This window comes from Lissotriton helveticus, chromosome 6 (assembly GCF_964261635.1).
Source record: "Lissotriton helveticus chromosome 6, aLisHel1.1, whole genome shotgun sequence".
Taxonomy (NCBI): Eukaryota; Metazoa; Chordata; class Amphibia; order Caudata; family Salamandridae; genus Lissotriton; species Lissotriton helveticus.
In genome coordinates, this window is record NC_136067.1 from 2,036,140,036 (window position 1) to 2,036,166,712 (window position 26,677).

The 26,677-nt window shown below is 45.0% G+C and overlaps 1 protein-coding gene across 3 annotated transcripts in view; it reads left to right on the plus strand.

The window, feature by feature from the left end:
• Nucleotides 1-26,677, plus strand: part of DNMT3A (DNA methyltransferase 3 alpha) — a 2,120,215-nt gene that overhangs the window by 480,680 nt on the left and 1,612,858 nt on the right. For all 3 annotated transcript variants that reach the window (XM_078650037.1, XM_078650035.1, XM_078650036.1), the window contains exon 5: nt 26,309-26,672. In XM_078650037.1, the coding sequence (XP_078506163.1) occupies nt 26,309-26,672 (364 nt within the window). The remainder of the gene's footprint in view (nt 1-26,308; nt 26,673-26,677) is intronic.

Genomic DNA, 26,677 nt, shown 5'->3' on the forward strand with positions numbered 1-26,677 from the left:
TTACTGGATCTAAATGAATCCAGGACACAACAAAGTAATGTCCATCATGAAGCAGACCGCCACTGGGGAAGTTAAATCAGTCACAGCAAGACCTGTTTGGATCCCAAAAGTCAGGGATCTGGTCCGAGAGAAAATAGCAGACCAGAAAGAATTTGGGCCGCCCTACAGGAAACCTGTACCGGTCCTAGCAGTGAAAGGTACATGAATTGTACTTCTACCGCCTCTTGCCGGAAAAAGGAGAAAAGATTTGTCTCAATTGACCTAATAAAACCACTCCATACGGCCGATACTGAGCTGTAGGCCACGTGGACTCCAAAGTAGCAGACACCCTTCTCTCGCTACAATTCAAGAAGTTCAAACAGAAGGACTCATCACGTTCGAAGATTCACCTGTACAGAATGAAGGACTATGCAACAATGCTATGTAACTCGTTCACCTTGAACCTAAAGTTCAACTTCAAAATAAAACTCAAGATAACAAACAAATTGCCAATCGACCAAATTCAGACGTCTTCGCCAACATGTCTCGACAAAAGCAAAGTATGATTTCAACAAATCCTGATTCAATTCCAACAATTGATCAAACTGCTTCTTTCTACTTCATAAATTTTGATACGTTTCTTTGGATCCAAGTGAACCAGAAACTGAGCCAGAACACTCACGTAAGCAGCTAGTTAAAGACTTTCTGAACTTTCTTAGAAGAATTTACCTGGTATCACCATGGGTAGAACTATGGATAATGACGGGGTACTTTTCTTTCTTTTCTGGTTAGGCTTAGTGATAGTTTTTAACATGCTTGTTAGTGGACAATACATTTGGCGAAGCTCTCCTGCCCAAAAAGGTGAATTTAATTTTAAAACCACATCAATCATATTATTGAGAACAAAGAGACTTGTCATCACTGAACATTACAGCAGTTCCTATACCAGATGGTATAGTGTGGGGCAAGGGTAATTTCAACATATGTGCCCCAACCAAACTTTTAAAAATTCCACATTTATTTAAAATATCATTAAGTGATGTCATTACTTCAAGTACATTTACCGATGATTGGGATTTAGAAACTGTTAATAACATGTTTAGAAAAATCTGTTGTATTTTCTAATTGTGAAACATTTGAGAGCTCAGCAGATTATTAATCATTGTATTATTATGGTCATCATTTTTTGCATATGATGACCATAAATCTGCCAATCCTAGAAATGTGTTCACAAACCACCAGTGGGAACATTTTCCAACACCGCCAAAGGGCATTTCAAAAACATTTGCGCAAAAGTTTCCATATTTTTCAGGGTTTATTATGTCTGACCCAGCCTCATATTATTATAAGGTTGCTTCAACATCAACACAGAAAAATATGTTAACAAACACCAAACAGATTTATTCTGCGTCCTTTATTGCCCAGTTGTCTGAACAAGGTTACAATTTATGGAAAGACACCATAGACTTAAAATCAGTCTGGGGTACTAGACTATGGTAAGTTCAGGGGACAGAAGCTCTATTTAGAGCGTGACTTATCCCTCAACAGATCATGTTTTTGAACGAGACAGTGCAACAGGCGTCTTGCCTAGGTCTAGCCAAGAACAAAGACTTGAACACACCTCGGCTGCCAACACCATCAATGACCGAGGGTAATGAAACATCACAAGAAAAGGTTACATTAGATGCCATGTTGTCAGGCCAGATTCTCGGGCAAAACCGAAGGGTTCGCTATCTATAGGCCAGATCCACGCTATGTACAAAGAGAACATCCAGGGGTAGTAACATCTTAGTGTTGGGAAGTTGTGCCTTGATTGGCTAAAACTCACAGAGGTGAAACAAAAAAAAAAAAAAAGTCCACATTTGTAAAGCGCACAATCACCCGTAAGGGTCTCTAGGCGCTGGGGGCCGTCGGGAAGATTAAGCGAGCTATTGCCCAGAGTCACATGGTGCTGGGCTAACCTGCCGCCGGAGCCGGGGATCGAACCGTGGTCCCCAGATTCCAGCGTCAGTCGCCCTGGCCGCGGCGCCACACCTCTTCCACAACACTTATCCTTACTCACACTGGACTTGGATCTTAGGGATTTTTTACTAGGTCCCAGGAAGCCACGTCAGAAACGTTTCATATATGCTGGCATTTATGCTGCCTCCAATGAAATTTGGAAAATATCCCAACAAGAGGCCGCGGAGGGATTATGGGAAATTGACCGTATAAATCTAGAAAAATCTCTAGATAATGGGTTAACAACATTGACCTCCAGGATATATTCCTTACGTAACATTGTATGTTCTGCGATAGACATACTAGAACAAGATTTGGCCACATTACAACACATCAATCTCAGTTATTTTCTATTATGTTATTGAGCTGGACTCTACAAGCTATGCGCCTTGGCGTTTTATCAGCAGTACTTGCCCCAGTATTGGAACTTTCATAGATTCCCATGCTTTGTATCATTCCCCGTCGTCAGCCTGGGAGCCTCGGTAAATAGAAAATACCAGAGCAGTATGTACAAAAGAGAAAGAAAGGCCTAGGCCTCATCTCATTTTGTAGCATATCTACCTCTTTTTGTAAGAGATATCAAAATTTTGCAACAGCCAATCAGATTAGCCTCGCCCCATAAAACCCTCATGAGGGAGGCTCAGAGCCTCCGATTTTCTACCGCACGTTGTGCTAAGGGAGTCTCCACTGAGCTCTGCTCAGATTTCTCTTCAACTTTTGGATTTCAACTGTATTCTCTTCAGGAAGCTGTTTCCCCTTTTTTTTCATCATCATGACAGGAAAAGAAAAAAGGCATTAGGTGAATGACCCTCGTAACATGGCATTTTTTGTCTGTATCCGGACCACAAGTTCTAGGTAAGATAAACATATGGGTCCGTGAGGGCCGTCTTTTACCTGGTTCCAGAAGCTAAAATCTGGTACAGACCAAGTCTCTAGTATGACAGTGATGAGGCCTCGTCTGCTGTGTCTTCGTGAAGATCTAAGAAGGAATACGATCTCACCAAGTTTCTGGTGAGCAGCGTACTCAAAACACCTTCAAAAGACCTCCCATGGGTCTGACAGGCGCAGTCCACCCGAATCTCCTCACCGAGGTGTAACGGAGAGGAAGGGACTTATAACAGAAGAAACTGGTGCGAGGAAGTCTAGCTGAAACCTCCTTTCTTCCTCAACACCGTCGATGGCAGTGTCGACAGCGACGACGACGATGCAGTGTCAACATCGACAACGACGATGCAGTGTCGATGACGACAGCGGCGACGACAATGGCAGTGGCGACTACGACGACGGCAGTGTCGACGATGATGGCAGTGTCGACGATGATGGCAGTGTCGACGATGATGGCAGTGTCGACGATGATGGCAGTGTCGACGATGATGGCAGTGTCGACGACACCGTCTTCGACGATGGCAGTGTAGACGACACTGTCTATGATGGCAGTGTAAACGACACTGTCTATGATGGCAGTGTAGACTACACCGTCTATGATGGCAGTGTAGACTACACCGTCTATGATGGCAGTGTAGACGTCACCATATACAGGTCTTAATGTAGTAGTATTATTTTCCAAAATTTCATTGTGGTCTTTGTCTTTTTTATGCTCTAAATATATCATGTAAAACTAAAGTACAATTTACTTTTTACCCCCAAAAAATGTTTTTGATACTTTAATTCTAAGAAAAATAAAAACATATATTTCTAATATGTTTTGTAGAGTCTACTTGGATTGACCTTGTGTTTGTTGTGTGCAGTGTCAGCTTCTGGTTTAATCACCCCGTTTTATATACCTTTTGGACCCTCTAGCAAGGGCTACTATATCCCTAGGCAGGGTATTTTCTTTTGTTCTATTCATAGTGTAGACGTCACCGTCTACGATGGCAGTGTAGACGTCACCGTCTACGACGATGACACATCTCAAAGGCAGGGAGAACAGCCTGTGACAGAAGGGCATGATGTAGTTACAGTGCCAGATGATGATGATGATGATTCATCTGATGAGGACCAGAATGAGGGATATATCCAAAATCCTGACTCAGAATGGGACGATTATGTTATCCCAGATCCGGCTTCACCATCCCCGGACCTTGTGCATTCGCCTCCGGCGAACATAGGAGGCTTCCATAATCTTATGGAAAGAGCATATAAAAGATTTGGCCTTTCTGTTCCTGTGGTACAATCAGACTGTTTCCTCTATAATTTTAAAGAACCTTTCAAGGAATCTATTCGTTCAAATCCCATAGTAGAGCATGTTTGGAATGAAGGCAAGAAGGTGATGCAGTCTCCAGCTACTGTAACTCTGGTACTACCGCGCCTGAAAAAAAAAAAATATATATATATATATATATATAAGGCACCGGAGGACAGTCCGGCCTGTCTTATTGGTGAACCTAGACCGGACTCGGTTATTTCTCAGGCGACCCTAAGAAAATCAAGAAACCCGACAGCACCCCTGACTGCACCGCCAGACAGAGCGAGCAGGCACAGGGACAATGTAGGCAAGAGGTTTTCCTCTATGTCTAGCCTCCTTGTTAGGGCCTCGAATGCACTAGCAATTTTGGGACGATATGATCGCCAAATGTGGGGCGATCTCTCTTCTTTCATTGATCTGCTTCCATTGAGTGCCAAAGCGGAAGCGAGAAAGATCCTGGAAAAAGGTGAACGATCTTCATCTGAGATGATAGATTGTGCAATGGACATTGCTACAACGGCTTTTCGTGCCTTGGCAGGTTCAGCAGTCCTGAGGCATCAAAGTTGGCTGAGGTGTACCTGGTTTTGCCCGGAGGTGCAGAAGAATATTCTGGTTCTGCCCTTCGATAGAGATGTGCTGTTTGGCAAGCATATAGATGATGCTTTACAAGACATTAAAAAAGATACCGAGACGGCAAGATCTTTGAGCACACTTCAATATCGAAAAGTACCTTTCCGGGGTGCAAGAAGAGAAGGTTTCTCTAAATATAGGGGAGGTTATCGACATCGCTACTCCTCCTATTCACAATCCTCTCAATCATTCAAGCCTCAGTACTCTCAAAGGCAAAATCAGTCGGCGTCTTTCTCTTGCCATTCTTCAAGAGGTGGACAGGATTACACATTTTCTCGATTGCTGGAAGTTCATAACAGATCGGTGGGTCCTGAATATCGTTCAATTTGGCCATACACTAGAACTCCAAAACCTTCCACCCCCCAGAGCTCCTCGCGCCACAGAATCAAAACACCTGCTTCTTCTCCGTCTCAAAGTTTGTCAACTGCTCACCAAGGGAGCGATAGAACCAGTGCCTCTTTCTCAAAAAAGCAGAGGGTTCTATTCGAGGTTTTTCCTCATCCACAAGACTGAAGAAAAGTGGCACCCAATCTTTGATCTGAGGAAGCTCAATACCTATCTCATAAAACTCTCTTTTCAAATGGTCTTTCTTCAAGACGTCTTACGTCTTCTAAATCCAGGGGACTCTGGATCTCCAGGACACATTTCCAAGCTCCAATCCACCCAGCTCACAAAAAATATTTACACTTCACAGTAGCCAAGAGCCACTTTCAGTTCAAAGTACTGCCGTTCGAGCTCAGATCCTCTCCGCGGATATTCACAAGGGTGTTGGCCCCGGTAGTAGCATTTCTAAGGAAACAATCGCTGTAAATTTTCCCTTTCCTACACGATTGGGTGATAAAAGCTCCATCATTCTCAAACATAGACAAGGGCAGTCGAAAGTTACAGCTAACTATTCAATCACCTGGGTCTGCATCTCAACAAGGAAAAATCGGTCTTTATTCCATCCAGGAGGGTCAAGTTCCTGGGCTCCATTCTGGATACAAGAAGCTGCAAGGTTTTTCCTTCGGAAGAAAGATAGAAAAAGCTAATCTTCTCTGCCAACCATTTACAAAAGAGACGATCTCTGTCAGGTCGTCTATACAAGTTTTTCCTAGGATCGATCTCATCTTGCATACCATTAGTTCCGCATTGCAGACTGCGAATACGCCCCTTGCAAGAACAACTGAACATGCGAGAGCGCCAAGTGGAAGGTTCTTTCGAGGACAAGATAAAGGTCACTGTCTCATGAGAAAAGCAGCATTCTGGTGGGCTATCAAGGAGAACATCTCGAGAGGTCTCTCTTTCAGAATGGCTCCATCCCCTCTGATTTTACCCACAGACGCCTCTATGGAAGGGAGGGACACTGTCTTACAGAACCTCCAAGTGAGCAGTCACTGGGATGCAGAAGAGCGTTTTCTTCATATCAATCTTTTAGATCTCATAGCGATTCGCCTAGCCTTGCAGGCTTTCAGGTCAAAAGTCCAAGACACAACCGTGCTGGTCAGGACGGACAACACAACGGCCTTGCATTACATAACCAACCAGGGAGGTACGAGGTCTCATCTGCTCTCGAAAGAAGCCCAGGGCATATGGGAATGGGCAATTCTCCACAATGTTGTTCTTTCAGCGGGACATCTACCAGGCACTCTCAACACAACAGCAGACACCTTGAGTTGTCTGAAATCGGCCTGTCACGAGTGGGAATTCGATCAAGACTTTCTGGAGGAAGTGTTTCAACACTGGGAAACGCCTACAATAGACCTGTTTCCAACTCCAGAAAATGCCGACTCTATGCAAGCAGGGATCACCATCGAGGGTCGCTGGGGAATGCTCTTTCGATGTCTTGGTTATGCGCATTTGTTTACGCCTTTCCTCCAAATCCCCTAATCCCACGGCTTCTCAGGAAAATAAAGATGGAACCTTGCAGGATGATCTTAATAGCACAAGCGTGGCCTCACCAATTCTGGTTCACGCAACGTCTCCTGCTTTCTCAGGTCCATCCATTTCACCTATGTCCCCTTCCATCTCTATTAACAATGTCCCAGGGACAGGTGGTACATCCAGATCCTAGTTCTCTCCATTTGAAGGTCTGGCTCCGGAGCACAGAGAGTTCCACAGCTTAGATATCCCTCAGGAATGTAGGGAGATATTAACTCAAGCTCGCGCACCAAGTACAAACAGAACCTATCGTGCTAAATGGAAGTGCTTCTGCCTGTGTTGTCATCGTGAACACATCTATCCATTCTCTTCAGCTCCTCATCAAATACTGCCTTAAATTCTTAAATGTTCTCATTCTTCCATCGAAAGTAAATCTGGCAGCTATTTCAAGATTCAGAAGAGCAACTTTTGGTCCTTCTCTCTGGTCTGCTAGAATTATCAAACAGTTCCTAAAAGGTCTTTTCAGGGTTTTTCCTCCAGTGCGGCCACCACCTATAACTTGGAATCTCAATCTGGTTCTGGCTCATATCATGAGACCTTCGTTCGAGTCTATCCACAGGGTGGGCTTAAACATTTTTGTCTTGGAAATTAGCTCTCTTTTTAGCCCTCACTTGCTAGGAGAGTTGCAAACTCTATCCATTTTAGAACCTTTTCTACAGTTGAAAAAGGACAGGGTGTTTTTAAGGACCAATCCAAAATTTTGTCCAAAGTTCCCTTTGGATTTCCATTTGAACAAATCAGTGGTTCTAAAGTCATTCTTCCCTCGACCAACATCCCTTGCAGGAAGGTCTCTACATTCTTTAGATGTCCAGTTTATGTAAACTTATTTTATAATTACATTGTACTGCGCACTTACTCCTTTTTGTGTGGCCTCCCCAGCCCCGGTCCATCACGGCTACTCGTGCCGATTGTGTGGAGGGCGGGCGGGCGCCATCTTGGGTGGAGCCTGAAGGCTGCCAGACCGCAGTTAGCGGTCCAGTTGCTCGGGAGTGATTCCCATAAATTATGATGTGTCCCCGTGCGCGCAGCGGACTAGCGCAGCGGGCGCGGCGAATGCGCGCCGAAGTCGCGCTTAAGTCAAGCCCGTCTGCGCCCGTCCGCGGCCGATCGGGGCTAGGGGCTCGTCCTTATGCCCCTGTCATCTCCTATTCCTCTGAGAGCCTTAAAACTCTGCAAGGTAACTGGTCGCTCCCTTCTTCCATCATTAGTACCATCTCCGCACTTGGTCTCACTCCACCACCATTGTTGCCCCGTTCTCTCCCTCCTCGTTCCCCTCTTCCCCTGTCCATCACCTTACTCAACACCAGGTCGGCGGTGAAACATCACCAAGATCTGTTTGTCCTACTTGATTCCCACAAGCCGGACATACTGTGTCTTACCGAGACCTGGTTCTGTGAGTCTTCCTTGCCATCCCTCTTAGCTGCCCTTCCCCCGGCTTACTCGGCCCTCCGTGCCGATCGCCCGGCAGGCAAGAAAGGGGGTGGCGTGGCGCTCATTGCTAGGTCGGAGTACAACTTCCAACTCCTCCCCTCCACCTCTATCGACTCCACTGAGTTCCTTGTGGCTCGCTCTGCCACGTTCTCTCCCCCGCTCATCTGCCTGTTAACATATCGACCACCCCAGCCTACTCCCCTGTTTATACCAGCCTTTCAGGATCTACTGGCCACACTGGCGGTTAATCATGCTTCTGTCCTAGTACTAGGTGATTTTAACTACTGGCACAATGACCCCTCTGAATGCTCAGCCTCCAAGCAATTTACAGAACTACTTCAATCTTTGAATTTTATCCCCCATATTCAAGTTCCCACACATGTACACGGACACATGTTAGACCAAGTCTGGTCCCTTAACTATTCTATTTCTTCCATATTAGTGTCCCCTTGCCCATGGTCTGACCATGCTTTTATTTCTTTCTCCCTCCACCTTAACCCCGCTGCTAAAGTTCCGTTGGCGAAGAACTCCTGGGCCCGGAACTGGAATCGTGTCGATCTTACCTCATTATCTTCTTCCCTTCTAAACTCCTCACCTGACCTGGCGGACCTACCCTCCTCAGCACAAGCTACTGTGATTGATACCTGGCTTGCGGGAGGCTGTAACTCAATAGCCCCCTTACGCCGGATATCAACCAAAAGACCTAAGGAGGCGAACCGGTGGTTCAACGAAGACCTAAAGGAAAAAAAGCTGTCCCTCGGCGTGCTGAGCGATTGTGGAGAAGGGAATATTGTCCCCTGCAGAAAACTCGCTATTTCACATTATTACAGGAGTACAAAAAAGCTATCTTAGGAGCTAAAACTGCCCATTTTTCATCCAAAATTCTAGCAGCAGAGAATAAATCGAGAGAAATATTTACCATCGTTCATGATTTAGCCTTTTCAGAGAGGACCATTTCTAAACCTCCTCCTACTCAATCCTTGTGTGACTCTTTGAATCATTATTTTTTGGACAAAATCTCCAATATTAAGACCAATATCCCTCCCCCCTCCGCTATTTATGTTGATCCCCTTCCTCCCACTGTCCAACCTTGTTTACTTTCGATCCCCCCTCTCACGGAAGAAGTGTTTCTGGAAACACTCCTTAAAGTAAAGTCAGGCTCCCCAGCCGATATCTGTCCGGCCCGCATTCTCCAACGGATTTATTCCGTTTGCACTCAGCCCCCGATCACCTTCCTCAATAGTTCCCTTGTACAAGGGGTTGTGATTCCAGCTCTCAAATCGGCCACTATTGTGCCTATTTTGAAGAAACCTGGCGGCGATCCATCCACCCCAGTTAACTACCGGCCCATCTCCTTGCTGCCGTACCTGGGCAAGGTGCTTGAGCGCCATGTTGCCTCGGCACTTAGTGCCCATGTGGAAGCAACCGGGGGTTTGGCGTCCTGTCAAGCGGGTTTTGGGCCAAGGCACTCTACCGAGTCCGTCGTGGTGTCGGTCCTAAACAACCTCAGGGAGGGCTTGGACCAAAATAAACGTCAGGCCCTGGTGCTCCTCGATCTTTCCGCCGCTTTTGATACGGTGGACCATTCCATCTTGCTTTCACGTATCGGAGCGGCGGGAATCAGGGGCTCAGCCCTGGTCTGGCTCTCGTCCTTCCTGCGGGATCGCACCCAGGCGGTCCGGTTGGGGGGAGTTCACGGCTACCCCACTTAAGATCACTTGTGGTGTCCCCCAGGGTTCCTCTCTCTCTCCTCTTTTGTTCAACCTCTATATCTACCCTCTTATTTTTGCACTTCAGCAGCTGGAGGTCACTGTATATAACTATGCAGATGACCTCCAGCTCGTTTTCAATCTTTCCTCTTCTTCCCACGCTATCTCTAATTTTCAAACTATTATGATTTTCATCAGGGACTGGATGAGCCACAACCATTTGAGGTTGAACCCGGACAAAACCGAGTTGGTCCTCACTGGTGGCTCTTCCAGTCCCTGGAACTCTTCCTTCTGGCCCTCTTCCTTTGGTTCCCCTCCCATTCCCTCTTCTACAGTCAAGACCCTAGGTATTAAAATGAATAATCACCTCACCCTTCACTCACAAATCAGCTCTGTTGTCTCTTCTTGCATTCTTATTCTCCGCACTATTCGCACTGTTTCCCGTTTCTTCTCCCCCCTGGCACTTAAGTTGATTATGTCGGCCCTTGTGATCTCCCGGCTGGACTATGCCAATGCCCTGTACAACGGCATCCCGGCCTACAGCCTACGTAAACTTCAGCTTGTGCAAAATCAGGCAGCTCGGCTGGTGTACGGCCTTCCTCGCTCCTATCATTCTACACCACTACTGAAGGCGCTACACTGGTTGCCTGTTCGGCAACGTTTACTCTTTAAAACCGGTTGCATGGTTTTCCAGGCACGCCAGGGTACGGCCCCTGCTTTTATCTCCTCCTTGTTAAAGGAATATGTCCCCACCAGACAGCTCCGATCATCTTCTCAATCCCTTCTACAGGTACCTCGCTATAAGAGGAAAAAGTGGGGAGGGTCCAATTTCTCATTTTTGGCACCCACTTTTTGGAATTCCCTCCCCGATCATCTACGAGCGATCAAACACTATTCCCTCTTTCGTAAGGGCCTGAAAACTTTTCTGTTCAGTAAAGCTTTCCCACAGTAAAAATCTTTCCTTCACTCTTTTTTGGTTTCTCGGCTCTCGCCTCCCATGCCTCCTAAAGCGCCAAGAAACCGTTTGGTGTACGCTGCGCTATACAAATATTTTAAATTCCAAATTCCAGAGAAGTCTCAAATTATATCTTGAACGCACAAAGGATTTGAAGAAATCATTTCAACTTTTTGTGGCTTTTAGTGCACCTCGAAAAGGTCTTCCTCTCTCAAAACAAGGAATTACACGCTGGATTTCAAGTGCAATTCATTATTGCCACCAAGCGGCAGGAAAGTCGCTGGAGAGACATGTACGAGCTCACTCCACAAGATCAGTTTCATCTTCGGCAGCTCTCTTCGCTGGAGTCCCTATAAAAGACATTTGTAGGGTGGCTACATGGAGCAGTGCCCATACATTCACAAAGCATTACTGCCTGGACTCTTTCATAAGGAGCGAAGCGGCAGTAGGACAAGTAGTCCTGAGGAATCTTTTCCAATGAGAGGTGAGCTTTCCCTTCTATCCCTCCTTCCTATGATTGCACATTTTGTATCACATAATGTTTCAGATGTATTGTAGGTATATATATAAGGTATATGATTGTCATAATATGATGGTTAGGCAGAGATATTGTAATACTCATGTAGCAAAATGTGCACTGGTGAGTTACTGCTAGCTACTCTGATACAAGCTATGGGAATCTATGAAAGTTCCAATACTGGAGTAAGAAAACAAGTTACTTACCTGTAACTTTGGTAACTTTCATAGATTCCCATGCGCCCACCCTCCTCCCGTGGGAAAGCTCAGCCTTCAGCAAAAGTGGTTACTGATACACAACGGCTGCGAAAATCTGAGGCTCTGAGGCTCTCTCATGAGGGTTCTATGAAGTGAGGCTAATCTGATTGGTTGTTGCAAACTTTTGGTCTCTTTTACAAAAAGAGGTAGATATGCTACAAAATGAGATGAGGCCTAGGCCTTTCTTTCTCTTTTGTACATAATGCTATGGTAGTTTCTATTTACCGAGGCTCCCAGGCTGCCGACGGGGAATGATACAAAGCATGGGAATCTATGAAAGTTACCAATACTGGGGATCCAAAGTTACAGGTAAGTAACTTGTTTTCTTCTCTATTTTCTGAATACAATCTAATAGATAGAAATGGCACAAAGGGGAGCAAAATATACAATGCTGCGTATCGAAAATCTGGATAGATTACCACTTACAGTGCCAGAATCACTGCACACAGAATGACTAATCCATGGCCAAATAACTCTACCGGTCACTACTTTTCAGTTTCAGTATTGCCTTGAACAAAAGCAGGCAGGCAGATATGAAAAAATGGGCAAGGAATACATTAAGGAATCTTGGGAATTACCATACTGATTACGATGCCGGAGTGGGGATCGAGAAGTGTTTCTAAACTGTACAAACTGTGAGAGCGCTTTAAGTGGATCGCTCATATGTCATGATATAATGCTACAGGGGGCTTGTAATGGTTCTCTAGCAAACTTGTCCTGTCATCTGATGGGTGCCCCAGCTGCCGTGATTACTCCAGCTTTTGGGCTACTTTCGAATGGGAGTTACTTGATGCTGAACAATCAAAGCTGCTGCGGAATGCTCCCAGGCATCGCATATCTGGTAACCGTGAGCTCCAGGGTTATTTGTATGCAAGTATTGTTTCCACCAACACATACAGTCAGGAAGGCGCCGGTATGGCCTTCACTGAATGTCTCTTTAATACGGTTTGATTCTCTAAGCAGAATGAAGGCTATGCTTTTACAGAAGTTTGTGCCCTTAACCTCCGCTCGAGAGACTTTTGGTCTCCAGATCACAAGGTCTTCAGCAGAGTTACAGGCGCTTATCCATACAAACTGCCTTTTCCATGTCGTAGAAATGGTAAATCGTATCTTTAACATGTCTGATACGACTGGCATTGTCCACTTATTTAAGACCATAGGTTCTGGACTTCTAGGCACTTTTCAGACTGTACTTGGAGTTATACCAAACTTCATACACTGTATTCTGAAGCATCTTTGGAGGACTTCCACTGATCCTGTTTCTGATAGCAGGTATCCTGATTGTCTTCTATCTGCTAAGCAATGGACGTTCCAGTCAACAAGGAGATGGAAAAAGTGTCCTGGAGTGGAAATAACGTGACCGAATAGTACAACACCAGGCACACTTCGCCTGAGAGAACTAAATGCATCTTGGTTCCTGTCATTTTCACCAGTCTGGATGCACTGCATCTTACCTGTCCTCCGATGCTGTTTTGATGAGAAGAATGTGTGTTAGACCTTTGTTTGACACTCCCATCATGTGCGCAACCGGACGTGAATGCTCTACTGGACCCGATAACGACCCATGTTCTGCAATGTCCTCAGCGTATTGCGATGCTGATGGCGGCATTCTTAGAGCCACCGCAGGTTGTAACTGCACCTGTTGGTATGGACACCGGCTCCTCCAGTGACACCCAGGCTTTGGACAGCGCACAGGCTGCCCCAGCACCGGCTTTGGACAGCGTGGAACATCATTTTTGCTCAATTGACGTACTCTGCGAGGTGTTACAGGGGGCGTCTACTGCGGAAGCAAGCAATGAAAATGTTGCTTCTACCAACCAGAACACATAAACAATTGACTCATTTTGGTTCGTCGTGTGCTGGAAGAAATTCGCCCTTTTTTAATAACAAGCTCAAATTGTCTGCTAGAAGGCTCATTGATTTATCGCCCCCGGGCTCTGATTGGTCCAGTTTTAAGTCTTGGGGTGATGCTCTGTCTACTAGGGCCCTTCGATTTGCGCAGTATCTGTTCTTCTGGGATTTGAATATCCACCTTGATCAAGTGAAGTCGAAAGACGCCCTTGCGCTGGGGGATATCCTTCAGCTCGCTCAACCCGCGCAATGGGTCACTCCCCCGACTCATAAGGGTGGTCATATCCTTGACCCTATTTGTTAAAATTTTAGTATCCTGGCGAGGACCCTTTGCCAGTTTCATGATCTGACCGTTTCCATATCCAAGCGTAAGCAATGTCTTGTTTCGCCAGAGTAACGCCGAGCCGCAGAAGGTGTCGTTTATAAATTTTGCCCCCCACTCCCTCCATTACATGCATCAGTGCTAGCTGTGGTGTACGGGTAAGCTCCCAGCCCAAGACTTCAGATAGGCAAGCAAACACCCACTTCCAGAAGCGATCTAGTGACGTGTACAGCCAAACCGCGTGGATTAACGTGCCCTCCTTTCGGCCACAGCAAAGGCATTCCGGGGAGGCAATCATCCCTGCTCGCCACAATCGCATCCTAGTAAAGTAGACCCTGTGGAGATATTTGAATTAGACGAGGCGAAGCCGCATTGCTATAGCCGCCCCAGCGGGGCTGCTAGCGCCTCCATCCAGTCCTCCTCTTCCAGTCAGCCTACATCTGCCTCCCAATGCCCTCGGAGTTTCTGAAGTGTAGGGGAGCAATGTCTGACCAGGGACTGATAAATACACGAAATCTTTTTGTCTGGTAGATCCCCCATAAAGATTTTAGCTTCAATGGGACTAAACTCAGGAATAGACTCCAGACCCTGCAAGCTAGGAGATAACGCGTGCCGCAGCTGTAAGTATCGATAGAATTGTGTCCTGGGCATGTGATACTCCTCTTGGAGTTCCTGAAAGGAATTAAGTGTTGTATCCCTCAGCACATCGCCCAGGGTGGAGATACCAACACCGTCCCAACCCCTGAACCCCGAGAGGGCCGCCAAGTGGGGCAGATGCCCATTATTCCACAGAGGAGTCTCCCAGGTCAGGACACCTCATCACCCGATGCGCCGCAGCGCCTGCCTCCAAACCATGAATACTACCCGCGTAGCCGATGGCAGCGCGCTCCGCATCTTCACCGAGTACAAGAGTGTGTGTAGTGTGTGGTGACCCATGAGGCAACGTTCCAACGAGTACGCCTGGTCCTCCTTGTCCCAGTACCACCACTCATTGAGGACCAGCAGATGCGATGCTTGGTAATACGAGAGAAGGTCAGGGGATGCCAGCTCCCCGGAGTATGTGGATAAAAACCATGTGCGTATGGCAACTCACACCCTCCATCCCTCCCACAGGAACTGCCCCAGCACAGAATTCACCAACCGGAACCATCTGGGTTAGATTGGGAATGGGTGATTCTGCAGATGGTAGAGAAGTTGGGGTAGTACTACCATTTTAAAAATCGCCGATCTACCAAACAGCATCAGGGGCATACAGGACCAGGACTTGATGTCTGCTCCCACACAGGTGTCACATTACGCTCCCAAGCAATGGCCGATACGTCCGAAAGAACCACCCCCAAGCTCTCTTAAGATTTTGGGGGGCCTGAAGTCTGGCTCTCCCACTGATCCCTGTGCGGCTAGATTGCGTGCAGCAGTGGCGGAGATTATTAACCCTGAGGTTAATGCTATTATTAATGCCTCCCTGGGTGAGGCCCGGGTGCCGGAGGAGTGGAAACAGGCTAAAATTCTTCCTCTCTTGAAGAAGCCTACTCTCGACCCTCTGATCCCAGTGAACTACCGCCCCATTTCCCTCCTTCCCAGTTTAGCCAAAGTCTGTGAGAAGGTGGTCACCAGACAACTTACTGAGTTCGTTGAAAGATCTGCCGCTTTGCTTCCGGCGCAGCCTGGGTTTCGCGCCTCTTACAGCACGGAAACAGAGCTGGTTGAGATCTCTGAAGCCATTCGCAATTGTTTGGATGCTGGTGGTAGAGCAGTCTTGGTAATGCTCGACCTCTCGGCAGCGTTCGACACGGTCCCGCATTCCAAACTGCTCACTCGTCTCACCGAGAATGGCGTCTCTGGTGCGGCCTTGAGCTGGTTGAGGTCCTTTCTGGAAGGACGGGCTCAACAGGTTTGGCTGCCACCGGCTGCTTCTACGCCGCAGGCTGTCACCTCGGGTGTTCCTTAAGGGTCTTCCCTTAGCCCCCTTCTTTTTAATATCTATGTTACTCCGTTGGTCTTTTTGGCCGAGGAGTTGGGGGCTAACGTGATAGCATATGCTGACGACACCCAGCTCCTCTTTACATGGGGAAAGGGTGAGGACTCAGTCGTGCCTGTTCAGAAGTGTCTATCTTCGGTTTTTGGGTGGTTGGCGAGGACACAACTTAAGTGTAACGAAGACAAATCTGAGATCCTTCTCTATGGCAATTTTTCCCCCGATTTTAGAAATACGATCTGGCCTCCTGGATTTCCCTTTCCCTAGAATTAGACAGTTACTCAGATGTTGGTAACTGTGCCTGAGGAGTTGCAACCATTCAAAACAGTTATAACCAGCACACATGAAGAATTCAGTGTATTTACATAGGACAAATAGAGTGCCTGGCAGAGGATAAAAGTTTGTATCCTTTTGTGACAACATCACACCATACAAAAGTTAGCATTAATTATAGAGTCCCAAATCCTCAAGAAGTCTGAAGATGTCTGAAGGAAGCATGCTGCAAGCCTGGTAGAGAAGTCTGTTAACACCAAATACAGACCACCCAAAGACATTTCTAATAATGCCTGATGGAAATCCCTCAGCTAAGTCTGATGGAGTGATGGAAGGTTCCCTATTCACCCCCACAGAAGCAGAGAAGTCTGTTAACACCAAATATAGACCATCCAAATACATTTCTAATAATGCCTGTTGGAAACCCCTCAGCTAAGTCTAATGGAGTGATGGAAGGTTCCCTATTCACCCCCCACAAAAACAGAGGCTATATATCTTGTGTCTGACAGCAACAAACTGTGCCACTCCATCTGTCAGTTATTAGTTTGAGCAAATCCAGATTTTGTCTGGATCACACAACAGTATTATTGGACAGCACATCAGGCAAAAAGTACATTGCATGGTTAAAAGCAATAGATAGCCTCGGTCACCATAAAAGGGCATACATCTTAGACTACCATACACAAATTAAATTCAGAGTTTCAAACATCAGAATGTTACCAATAAGGAGGGATCACCTCTCTGGATTAACCCATCCCCAAGTAACCAAATAAAGCTAAAGTGCTAATTCATTGAGGGAGAAATAGACAACATACCATTGCGGTCAGTGCATAATAATTAATCTAGTACAAAGAAAGTAAAAGCAAATCAAAACAGCATTTAGTTCTTCCTGTTAGTAGCACATCTTAAAAAGGAGCATATGTTGACACAGTTCCATGGAGACTCCAACATTTGAAGATATTCCGAGGCTGCTGGTGAACTTCGAATGCCCCATTTCTTAATAATGTGAAGTAAATACATCTTGCTAAAAAAATCCTGATTAAATTTGCAGAAGGTAAAATGTAACAAGCTCTGGGTTGAAACGTCATCGCATCGGCACATCACAATTTTAGAAACGTCGAACCTCCCCAGTGGGGAAACTCAGATGCCATCTCACAAAGCCTAGGCGAAGAGCATGAGTAACATTCTCTCCCAAGAGGAGGCTATCCACTCCAGATACGGTGCCATGCCCGGGTGTATTGTGTAGTGCGGGATGCTCTATAACAATACATTTGGGGGACTCGTTCACTTCTCTAAGGATGTTTTTTTTCATTTTACACAGATTTTACCCGGGCCATATAATGCGTGGACAAGGTTACAGGGTTATAAAAAAGCTGCGACTCCTCCCAGATCCAGCTAAGCAGATTACACATAGTTAATCCTGGAAATAGTCACCCATCTATCACATGATACATAGACTAGGACTATTTCCCTGTTGAAAGCAGCCTGCGGATAGACCCATATTGAGCACCACAACAGCAGTGGGGCTAGATTAATGGAGTCCTCCACATGTTCCACCCCTACCGCCTGGTGCAGCATAAAGGTGGAACAAGTAAGTGAAACACCCAGGGGTCTCCTCAGAACTTTTTTTTTGCCCACCTAGGAGTGACTTAGGGTTACTATATCCTCATATGCCTACGCCGTAAATTAAGATGGTGAGACCCTTTCTCCTATATACCTCCAGTAATAGGACCACAGGTTTTTTCCCAATACGTCTGGCCAGGTTAAAAACATGCTCAGCCAAACCAGTAAATTCATGCCGGACTGAAGAGATACAAGGTCCCCAGTTCCCCTTCACATCAAAAACGACACTCTAGTACCAGTCCTGGGTGAGCGCCACAGGATGACCTCGCAACTTGGTACCCCGCATCTTGGTTTTCTTTAAATTACACGTCATTATGAAAGTTTTGGAGCAATTAGTGGCCAAACCCTGGTAGCCCATGAAGGTAACAAATACTTGAAATAGTATATTTAGGCTGTGGGGGGCTGTTAAGTTCCGACCTTCCCGAATCCTCTTGATTGTGCTGATGCTCAAAAGGGGTCCACCTCTCGACTGCCCCAAGTCCAGAATATAAATACACGCAGACCAGTGGGATAGTCAAGTGAGGGAAGGAAAGGGTAGGAACAGCGTGGTGGGAGACCTGTGGATGACCAGGAAAAACATTGTAAATACCCAGTTTGGTGTAACAGGATAAAGAAACAGGTGAACGCTCTGTGAGGTATATCTAGTGAATCTATATAACACTCCACCTGTAAAGGAAATGAAAGAGGGGTTTCTACCAGACAAGAGAAGAGTGTGATTTCCGACTACCAACACAAAACACTATACAGAGGAGGAAACATCCATCAGTATTACACATACACCACAATATTCTCTGTCATTGGAGTAACATATATTTACACCACCTACCCTGGTCATGTGTGGAATAGCCCAAAAGCAAAATAGGAACTTCCTGACACCCTCTTAGCTCTCTCTCCTAGAAAACGGTATATAAGAACAGACCATGCATGAATAAAACCCAAGAAGAGGTGCACATTACTTTCTGCACTATAAGAACATAAGGAACAGAACTTTGGGAGTTCAATAATCACATGGCCATCTTGATGTAAGCATTGATGAGCTTGTATGCGTAAGGCAAGGTTCACAGATCCTCTGGTATAGACCATCCAACTGAATGGTCAATCCATAATCCGAGAAAGAACACACCAAAAGAAAAGGATCCACTCCCTGCATGAGAACCCAGACCCTTCTAGTCTCGCCAACAGGGAATGGCAAACAAAGGGGTGGAGCACTGTTAATGACATAAACGCCCCTCTGCAAGGGACCGACGACTGTGCGGTTCCGCCAACAAAGAAGCCAGGAGCTCGCCCAACGGACAAGCCATTCCGGGAAGTAACAAAGTCATATTTTGCCTACTGCGCTTCTCTGAATGAAACAGCCGAAAACGCTGTTTCGCCAAAAGAGAAGCCTGGGCCAAAAACCACTGAGAAAGCCTGTTCTCAAGCGTGCATGCAACGCAAATATCAGACAAAGTACAAGAATGAGGTGTGAGGGGCACCCTTACCGCCTCTGATATCCTGGATATAGACTCTGCTTCTACCAGAGGAAATCCAAGAATAATCGGCAGCGTTTGTAGCGTCTGACTTCCCTATATTTAGGTTGGATCGACGTCCGAGTCACGTGGAGCGTGCTCACGCTATGGACGCTGGGAAATGTAGTTTCGGTTGGGACTTTCTGGTTCTTACTACCTTAGCGGGCAGTCAGTGATTTACCGGCCTACGGATTATGATTGGGGGCCTTGATTGCAAAGTTGCATAATCTGCATATAATAACATGGAAACTTGTTTTGCCGCCAATGGAAGGGACGTCGGAGATCTTGGCAGACAGAGCGTTAACTAGACCATTTATGTACAGCAAAAACAGCAGGGGCTAAAACGCACCCCTGGCATACCCCATGCCTTCTCTTAAAGCCATCTGCCCTATCTCACGAGGGGCCAAACCGGACCAAAGCAGAGAGATCATAGTGGAGAGCTCTAAAAAACTGGACCATTCAGCCATCGAACCTCATATCGATCAATATCTCCTAGAGTTTGGACTTCACTACACTGTCGAAGGCGCAGGACAGATCCATGAAAGCCAGGTAAATTGAGCTCTGCTTAGTGATGGTGTATTTACTAATCAATAGGTACAAATTAAGCTGTTGCTCCATTGTGCTGAGCCCCTGACGAAATCCGTACTGCCCCTCCGACAGAATACCGGGTACCCCGACCCATTCCGAAAGGGGGGCCAATACCATTGTGCCCACCAACTTGACAGTGGAGTCCAGTAACAATATTGGGCAGTAATATTCTGGGATTGGGGGGGGGGCCCTTTTTAAAAACAGGGGTAATTATGGCTAAACGCCAAGATTGACGTAGACCTGTGGGTATTGAAACAATTGCATAGTAAAGTGGCCCAGAGATCCGTTGCAGGTTTATATAAGTCCATTGGCACCCCATTCAGACCAGGAGTCTTCTGGCATGGGCTTTTATTAGTTGCATCTTTTACTTCCTCTACAGAGAATTCCACTAACAAGGGAAATGCCACCTCCTCCTCAACAACCTCAGAATTGCTTGAGGACTCATAACTTTTTTTAAATGTCTAACCCAGGCCTTCTGACTAATGGTGATGATAACAGTATTCAATTTTATCCCCACTGGCTCTGGTGTCTTTAAGTCTGCAAGCCTTCACCAGCTCTCCTCCGGTTTCTTCTTGCAGTTGTTTCAGTCTGACCCTTCGCACAATCCTATAATCCGGTTTGCATTGACACACCCTGTGCATATCCCTTGGTTTTAAAGGCCTCATGCAGACTCTTGGAGATCTTTCTACATGCCTGGTCAAACCATTTATACCCCTCTGTCCTTGGTGTGCTGGGTTTCATCAGCAGACTGCTCACCACTAGAACTAATTCAACAAAGTGGGTAGACGCTGCGTGAAAGCACACTGAATTCTTAAGACAGGCAAGTGCCATGTGGCTAAGGTAAGAACATATTTTTTCCAAGTGGGTTACCATATCCACATTTCTCCATACCAATCGCAGACCTTGCGTCTTGGTTTCCTTGGACTGAGAGGTCAGGATCCTTGTGCCCCCCCCATCCCCCCCCCACCCCTGGAAGAACTCTACGGCACAAAATAAGGAAGGCAGGGGATTCTCTGTGCCTGCGCAAGTGCTGCAAGGAGGGCACACTATTTCACACATGGTGGATTAGCCCACAAATGCGCAGCTTTTTGGGAACAGGTTTTCAAATCCCTTGAGGAAGCCATTAGGGAAAACATAGATCTGAAGCCTCACCTACCACTGCTTTGGATATGGGGGCCCTCGGATAACAGAAAAGCCTAGTGAACCCGGTGTGCTTGGTGGCAAAGTGAGATATATCCCAGAAATGGGGCAGCGGGACACCCCCGCACTTTCAAGACTGGGAAATGGGTATGGAACAGTGAAAACTCAGAGAAAGTTAGTTGTACGTGAGCAGAGGCGTTCTGAGAAAGTTTGAAAAGATTTGGAGTACCTTGAATTCAGATGGAATACACCCGGTCAACCAGGTGATTAGAGGGCTGTCGCGCCTAGTCGGGCAAACCATGATACGCATGGATGGTGATGGTCAGGCTGCAGTGGGTCAGAACGCGCATTTCCATGGGAGTAAGGAAAACATCGGACTTACCCACTCAAAAGTACATGCACCGAAATGACCAAAGAAGTGTGCTGTGGAGGGAAGAAGGAGGGCTAAGTATTGCTCAGAATGGTACTGTGTAGTTGCTGTGTCACTATTTTAACAATAAAATATGTTAAAGAAAATCTTCAAAAAGAAGAATAATACAAAAATAAAAAAGCTTGCCTTAACTTATCCCATTCATAAACAGAGCAGTGGCATAAGCAGAGTCTGCAAATATTAATCTCTGGTATATTCAGAGTTTGATATAGTCAGTACAGCCGCTTTATTGGACTTACTAACTACTTACTTATGCCTCCTGGGATATAGGCCATTAACCAGGGCTCTCCAGCCTTCTCTGCCCTGGGCTTTTCTTTCAATCCGACTCCAGGTGTAACCCATCACCTTGCAGTCAGCCTCGAGACCTTGGTGCCAGGTGTTTCGTGACCTTCCTCTTTTCCATTTCCCTTAAGAGTTCCAGACCAGAGATTGCCTGAAGGTGTTTGAAGCAGGCTTGCAGATGGGGTTACCTATCCAGCCCCAGCGTCCTTTCATGATCTCTTCATGAGCAGGGAGTTGGAAAGTCTGTTGCCAAAGGTCATTGTTGCTGACCATCGGATTTGGAGGCTTTTTCTCAGACAGGTGTTTTTGAAGGGCTCGACTTTGTTGGTGGCGGTTTCTGTACAGAAGGACCGATTTTATGTTGGTGTAAAAAAGCCTGATCTTGGTTTGCATTTTTAGGTCCTTTGAGCTTCAGATCTTTACCTGAATGAAGGCAGCCCTTGCTTGATAGGAGACGTGCTACAATTCAGACCTTGACCTGATATATGTTCTGATAGAAAAAGTGAAGTTATTCTGAAATATCTGATAGAATGACAATTTTGCCATCATGTCACCTCGCTGCATGTCAACAAATAGAACAGATGGATTTTCTTGCAGGACAGGTACATTTCTGAAGCATTTTGTCCTTTATACCAGCAGATATTTTACAAAACTAAAAAAACACGCATTTTACAGGGCATATAAACTCAAAATAACAACAAAGGAATTTTCCAACCTGTTTTAAATGTTGGAATATATTAATATTATTTATCACATTTAAGTGTGAAAGCCTTAATTAAGAAAACCGTAACTCATTGGGTGGGGTGTAAGTGTGTCCATTGTCTTCAAATATGATTATAAGTTAAGGGTTCATTACTCGCCAGAGAACAATACTTACATCAAAATAATAATAATCATCATAAGTTAATAATTAAGATTACACAGGGAAACTGACTTAGGGTACTGATGGAAAAGACACCGGCTTCTACTACGACAGAAGATTTCACATTCCTAAACTTACAAAATAGCATACGCAGAGGATTTTTAAATTATGCAAGAAAGGAAACGTAAGAAAGAAAGAAAGAACCAGCATTGGCATAACCAATAGGTCTCGTCTTTGGGACCTTATAAGTATTTAATTATGCAGCACAATATCCTTGGGGCAACATCAACTGTTGCATGGCTAAACACTTATAATATCCCAAAGGCGAGACCTATTGGCTATGTCCAAGCGCTTTATAAGCTTGTTATTATTACTATTATTATTATTACTCTTGATCCATCTTCCAAGGTCTCAATCCATCACCTTCATTTACTGGACTAATTTTGTAGCTCCTTAGAATGCGGCATTGGAGCCCTAAATTAGGAAGCGCCCATTCATCCGTCACATAGACGTTGATAAACACTTCATGTACAGTTTGTCCCATTCAGATTGTCTACATGAACATATAAGCACATGGGTACTTAAACTGCATAGAGCGTCCATCTATATCATATGTGGTTTTGTGCATATGGACTGTTAATGTGTAGCACTTCTGGAAGTGTACACAGGTAAGGCCCAAAAAGATTTTGTGTGCTACAATATCTTCTCAATTAAGGAAAAGTTCCAGTGATTCAAAGAAAAGTATTTTTTCGCAACTGGGGTTGCAACTTGTACAGGTGATCAAAATAATGGTAGTGATGTTAAAAGTAAAATGCATATTATATGAATACACATATACACTGAAAAAACGTCATGGTTAATTTATGATTTCGTCTACTCATAGCATATTAACATAGTTTAAAAGATCTTAGATGTTCAAATAAAACACACGAGGTGTAGAAAACCATTATAAAACACACGATGTGTAGAAAACCATTATTAAAAATAAAACTGAAACCTGAACGGAACCAACTGAAATTGGTCTGTTAGGGTTAGCCACAAAATCCAAAGCTTCCGCCTCGCTGTTAAACGTAACTTTTTACCCAAAATGGACAGCTCTTAACCTCACAATATTCATACCAATATATATCAGGATTTAACAACATATCATTACATAACGCAAGCAAAAAAATTCTAATGTATCCTTATTGATGCCATCGGCAGTGTCAATGGTAAAGTCATAAATAAGGTCACCGGCGAGGTTACTTAAGGCAGCATCTGTTACATCATGTTTGATTGAGGTGATCGGCAGTAACCCTGCGTCACTGACTACAAAACTAAGGAAAGAAGAGTTAATCGTCCTTGGCCGAGCGCGTTTCTTTATATTTGCCAACTGACATTTTACAAATACAGAACAAACCGGTAATATTATGTTGTTCAGTTTGAATGTGATTCGGGTTCAAACTCTGCTCAGTGCTGACAATAAATCTTGCACGTCATTTGAAATAAACACGGAGACAAATAAAGAACACGGAGTGAGTACCTTTTACCGAAATCAAAGTACGATGAAGAAAAAAACAGAACTACATAAGCCCATGCAGCTGAAACACAGTTTCATTTATTTTCATTATATTTTAAGTCTTGGAGAGTGTTTATTCGATTTAAATATTGTGGTAAAATGTCCTTCAAGCATGCAGGATTATCGAAAAAGTGCTGCACTACCAAGGCTCACCGCGAGGGGTCCCACACAGGACTGTCGGGTTGTGAATAGTAGGAATAGGCATTTCCCGTGCTTTGTTCACAGACAGTCTCGCTCGACGAACAGAGCTCTCGGCTCCTGCGCACAAGGTCAACGCGACTGTTCGCAAGTCCTGCGAGTTCAGACATACGTGAAAAATATATCTACACATATGTAAGAAAAACATAATGTAAAGTAAATGAAGATCATCCAATCGCTTGAGCATGCCACAAAGTCCCCGGCACGGTCGCCACAGTATTTTCAATGAAACGCCTTTAAAGTGGCAAGCACCTGCCAGGACGAAAGCAGATTTCGCTTTTCTTCCAGAGGGTCTTACTCACTGTTTATTATAAATTATGACAGACAACTAAACACGTGCACTGGATATATATATTTTTTAACATGTGGATATTTTATTGTGCCAGAACCGAGTAGGTTCGCTGAATAGCTGAGCACTCAGCAGGCGTGGCGGGAACCTCTGTCGATGAGCTCTGGAACTGCAACACGCCAAGTACAGATAAAGGAGAAACGGCACCGCCGCTGCATAGGAATAAAGTAAAACTACTGTTGCAAAACACGAGGGGGGCGCCATACTCCACTAATTACTTGTTAATATTTTCCTATTAGGCAACAAACACAGCTGAAGCTCTGAAGCCCAAAAAAACAAGCACAAGCCGCGCGCCTCGCGCGGCAGCAGCAGGGGGAGGGGCGAGAGGAGGGGGCCTGCGCGATTCCCTCGCGGGAGCGAGGTGCAAGGCGCGATAATTGCTGCCATATGGTGCCAGCTGCTGGCTCCCGCGAGGAAATAGCCAGACGTGCACACGTTACCATTGGAAGCAATGGAATGCGTGCATGTATTTGCAGGGAAAGCTGTGCCCATGACATAAGGTCCCTTTCCTATGCAGCGCAAGCGCTGTGTAGGCCGAGACCTAAAAACAATATAGTTTCTAATCGACAATAAAAGGAGGAAATGCCCAGATACTATTTGGACAAACAACTTCTACTTTTCTACGCACTCGATTTTTGTTTTTTGGGTGATTGTGGTTCTTCTTTGCCCTTGTTCATCAACTAATTTTTTTCCACACCCTATTCTTTCATTTATTATTCTTGACTCATCTTATGCCTCTATACATATTTTAATTTTCCTGAAACCCATGTACATATTCTTATTCAGAAGTTTTACTGAATTTTCTTGGACACTCCTATATTCATTTTTTTGTACTGATGATGACCATCTAAATCTACTATGGCCGAAACGCCGTTGACGCCTACATGTGTCCCTAATTGAAGAGGACACATTTTTGCTGTATGTTGTTTTTGTTTTGCCCTGAACTACTCATTTGTACAACCTTTTCCTCAGCCACCTTTTCCGATTACACATTATATTGTCTGTATTTTCATCATTGTTTTTGTAACACTATGAGCGCCATTATCGTCTTATCATTGTTTTGATTGTCTATTTTTTTAATAAATGTTCCATATAATGAAATATTTATACATGAGTATCGTTTATCCAAATAGTATCTGTGCATTTCCTCCTTTTATTGTTGATCAGAAACGATGTTGTTTTTCTTTCTTTCTTTTCCTTTCTTGCATAATTTAAAAATCTTCTGGGAATGATGTTATTTTGTATTTTTCAATATTTTAAGTGTTATACTTCAACCTTTGTTAGGATTCTAGTATTTAGTTTACCCAGGTTCAGGTCTTAGATCTTGTCCCTGTTGTCGGTAACTACATTCCTAAATGTAGGCCTAATAAATGTTTGGCTCTTAATTTGTGCAGTGCATGAAGGCAGAACTTCTGCAACAGTCAAAGGTCTAAGCACATCAGAGTAATGAAATGTTACATTTTTTTAGTGTTTTCTCATCATTTTACAAATTGAACATACATTAGGATTTTCTCACTAGTGACTTCTTAGTAAGGGCAGCAGCTCTTGAATCCGTTTCTCCAGTAACATCATGTTTAATCCCAAATTTAGTGATTATGCTAATGTGTTTATATTCAGATGTTGTAATGAGTGGTGTTAAGTAAATGGTCCGCCTGTGTTGGTCTCTGATATTTACCCACACAGTGAGATCTGACTAATACTAAGAAGCGTAGTGTTTTTCCTATAAACCAAATGCATTTATTGGCAGTGTTTCTTTTCATAATAGGTGGAAAGCTTTGAATCGTCCAAAGAGAGTATTTCAGCTCAAAAGTGCCACTTTTCGTTGGACAGTCGAAGTAGCGAGCCCTTGCTCAATGGAGACCTGGGACAGGCTGTTTCTCAGTGTACAGTTATTACGCCGACACGGGAGGAAGATGGGAGTTGCAGTGAACCAGACACGAGGGATACAAGAAACTTTCAGGAAGATTCCGACAATCTTCAGGATGGCGAAATTGGCCAGTCTCTAGAAAATGGCCGCTGCACCCCACCAGGGGTAGAGGATTGGCAAGAAGATGAGGAGATAGAGCTAGAGCCAGTCACGCGAAAGAAGACGCGAGGCAGAAGGAGGCTCTTGGACGTGCCTGAGAAAAGTAAG